This window comes from Protobothrops mucrosquamatus, unplaced genomic scaffold, assembly GCF_001527695.2.
Source record: "Protobothrops mucrosquamatus isolate PMUCROS unplaced genomic scaffold, P.Mucros_1.0 scaffold9464, whole genome shotgun sequence".
Taxonomy (NCBI): domain Eukaryota; kingdom Metazoa; phylum Chordata; class Lepidosauria; order Squamata; family Viperidae; genus Protobothrops; species Protobothrops mucrosquamatus.
This window is the reverse complement of record NW_015395255.1, coordinates 2,031-5,522: the sequence shown is the minus strand read 5'-3', so window position 1 is coordinate 5,522 and position 3,492 is coordinate 2,031. Positions and strand designations below refer to the sequence as shown.

General features: G+C 35.0%; 1 protein-coding gene across 1 annotated transcript in view; it reads right to left on the bottom strand.

Moving 5' to 3' along the window:
• Positions 1 to 424: 424 nt before the first annotated feature.
• Positions 425 to 3,492, bottom strand: part of LOC107300984 (troponin I, slow skeletal muscle-like) — a gene marked incomplete at its 5' end in the record, with an annotated part of 4,765 nt that continues 1,697 nt past the window's right edge. The window contains 2 exons of the mRNA XM_015830259.1: positions 425 to 488; positions 2,125 to 2,235. Of these exons, the coding sequence (XP_015685745.1) occupies positions 2,128 to 2,235 (108 nt within the window). The remainder of the gene's footprint in view (positions 489 to 2,124; positions 2,236 to 3,492) is intronic.

Sequence of the window (3,492 nt, the reverse complement as noted above, 5' to 3'; positions counted from 1 at the left end):
GTTGTTGAGTTGAGTTTTGCCCTATTTTACATCTTTTCTTGCTATAGTTGTTAAATGAATCACTGCAGCTGTTAAGTTAGTAACACAATTGCTAAGTGAATCTGACTTCCCGATTGACTTTGCTTGTCAAAGGTTTGCAAAAGATGAACACATGACATTGCAACTGTCATAAACTGTCATTGCAACATGCTATTTCCCAAGGGTCCAAATTTTGATCACACTATCACAGGGATGCTGCAACAGTTATAAGTGTAAAAAATGGTCATAAGTCACTTTTTCCAGTGCCATTGTAACTTCAAATGGTCACTAAATGAATGATTGTAAGTCAAGAACTACCTGTAATAAAACCTTCCCTAATGTCCAAAAATGCTGTGGGACAATAGATAATGCAGAAAAACAATGAGACACAGGAAGCACCAAGAAAAAAAAAAGTGATGCACGTAGGCTCTATGGAAGGGCTCTTCATGTTTCTATGAAAGAAATATGACCTGAAATAAATAGAAAAAGCAGAATAATAGTTAATTTCATTATAGAACTCTAGGAAAAACACCTACAGTAGAACATCTGGGCTGAAAAAAACACATGCTGTCATAGTCAAACTGTGACTTGTAAGGACCAAAGTTAAATAACAAAAACAAAATGATTTCCATGGTTGAAATGAAGAGTTAGGAATATTCATGAGGAATATTCATAATATAGGGCACTAGTTTCTGCAGTGGGTAACACACAATTTTCTACAAACATCTGTTACTGCTCGTTTTATTGTGCTATACCATAGCTGTTACACCATCAAATACATAAATGCATATTAAGAAATCAGAATAAATAACTGCAACCAAATTGTATAGCAATACAGAAAGCAATGAACATGTAAAATGCACACAATCTTTATCATATGAAACCAGCAAGGACCAGACAGAAGGGGAGCAGTAAGAAATTAAGAAAAGGTATGTTTTTTTTAAATTACCCCATACATTATGCTTCACTAAGAAAAAATGTATCTTCTTAAGAACAAACTGACTTGTATGTTTATTAAACCATCCCACAAATTCGCATTTAAGTCTTTGGATAAATAAGAAAAGGTCAGCACTACAATTAGGCTTAAGTTTGTAAGGTTACAAGTTTCCCTTGCCCAAACCAATGGTCAATTATTTAGCCTTGTAATGGACACTAAGGAGCTTGCCAACAGATAGTTTTACTCTGCAAAAAAGAAAGAGAAGATTTACAAGATTTGTACACCTCCATTTTGTATATTTATAAGGAAAGTGCATAGCAGTGAACTGCATTTCTTGTTTTGTGATTAGAAATTGGATTATTTGGGAAACCGGCTAGGGTTAGGACTAGAAATTAAAAAAATATTATTTTGCTCTAGTAGACATGGTTGAGATTTGTTTCTAGAACTGCATAGAAAGCAAAGCACAAACAAGAGTGTAGATTTGTGCCCAAGACAAAGTACATGTTTCAGAAAAGTTATTGTATGGCTATTTTCTCTGACATTCAGCCATTATGCCATAATTGGAATGTCTATAACTGAGTCAGCAAGTCAAAGTTCTAATGGGTTATTCATGCTCAGATGGCATGACGGTATACCTCTTATTTCTAAAGTTCTGACACTATCATTTTTTTTTAAATTAAGATAAGGTGCAAAACCACAATGCACCTTGTAGAAAATCCAATATGAGATAAATAAATTAAAGTCTTCTTCAAGTAACCCTGATTCATGATGACTTCAGGAAAATGTTCCTGTAGAATTCTTGGCATCAACAAAGAAGTAATTTGCCACTGCTTTTGAGACTATTTGTTTTTTTATTTTCAAGCCTGACCTGTGCTAGTATTTCTTGGTGATCTCTCAGGTATGACTCTGCTTAGATTTTTGAGGCCAACCAATCTCACTCAGTTGCTGCCTGGCCGAAAATATGTTATTTCCTCCAAAGAACTATTTCAGGTAAGTAGATAGGCCTGATGTTTTTTATACTGAATTGGCCATTAAATTAGTTGTATCCAAGATCTTAGCATTGGAAATGTTAATCAGGCACCGTAATTCCTTTGAGTTTGGGACCTTTAGCAATGCTGCACAAAACTGATAAAATATTTTAAAAGGATGCCATTGGGGGAAAGGCATACTTCTCATTGTCCTGTTGGTGATTTGGCAGCATCAAACATCTTCTTCCTGCCTTCCATTCCTGACATGGCCTCCACATTCTTACGCCAGTCACCCACTTCTACTGGACGTTCCTGTGAAGGAAACCAAGACGTTAGTCCTTACTTGAGGAGGAACTTAAGCAAAGGGCTAACTTATACAAGTAGAGATGAAGATATACACTCTGTATATGCCATAGGAACAGAAAGGTGAGGAATACAATATAAGGTCACATGACTAAACTTTTATAAATATAGTTAATATAGGAAGGGTTCCATAAGGGTATATTGTACTGGCAGGTTTCCTGGCATACATTAATATATGCAGAAAATAGAATCTAGACAGGCTGAGCACCAATAAACTCTTCAAAAAGAGTTATTTAAAAAAAAACAGTCTTTGGTATTCAGGAAGTAAAGATGAATATACGAACCAAGATTTAAAGGACAGAATCAAAGCATCTTCTAATTTAAATCGAAACTGTACTGTTTAAGCACTGAAATATATGCCTGTATCCAGGTTAGCTCTGTCTGGAATTTACCATATGCTAACATTTTTCAGATATATTTTCAGATTTATTACTATGTGTAATAAAGAAAAAGGCCTGAATCATTAAACCTTTTATTTCCTTCATCAATATCCTTGCAAAACTGGCCATGTGCATTGTGGGTCCCTTTCCTTTTTATGAAATATTCTCCATTAATCATTGATGTTGGAAAATAAGTCAATGGACAGATTCACATATACAGGTCTAAGCACTGACTTTTCATCCAAGGGAATCAATATAATAAATAGAAAGTGTTGATCTCTGTGGTTGAATTATGTTATCCATGACAGGCTGCTGAAAATTATTTTCTGTGTATTGAGTGACTAGTTATCCCGGAATGATATTTGCAAACATTCATATCATCACTTGCTCCTATGCATAGCTGGCAATGTTTGGTATGCTAAAACCCATCTATAGATTTGATAACCCTTTGTTTAAGTCACCTGACAGTAACATATTTCTTCATTTCTGGCTTGCTTTAACTCTTTTTTATTGTCATCTTTAAGAGTTACAGATATTTCAATGGCCCATCTGCCTTTTTCTTTATTTTTTCATCAGGTACTATATTCCACTGTTTCTTATCTACAAATGTTCACCACAACTGGAACTAGAATTTCAATTGCTAAACAAGGTGGTTGTTAAGTGAGTCATGCCTGACTTTACAACATTTTCCATGGTTGTTAAGTGAATCACTGCAGTTGTTAAATAAATCATATGGTCATTAAGTGAATCCGGCTTCCTCCATTGACTTTGCTGGCTGGGAAAGCTGCAAATGGTGATCATGTGACTCAGGGATGCAGAATTACTG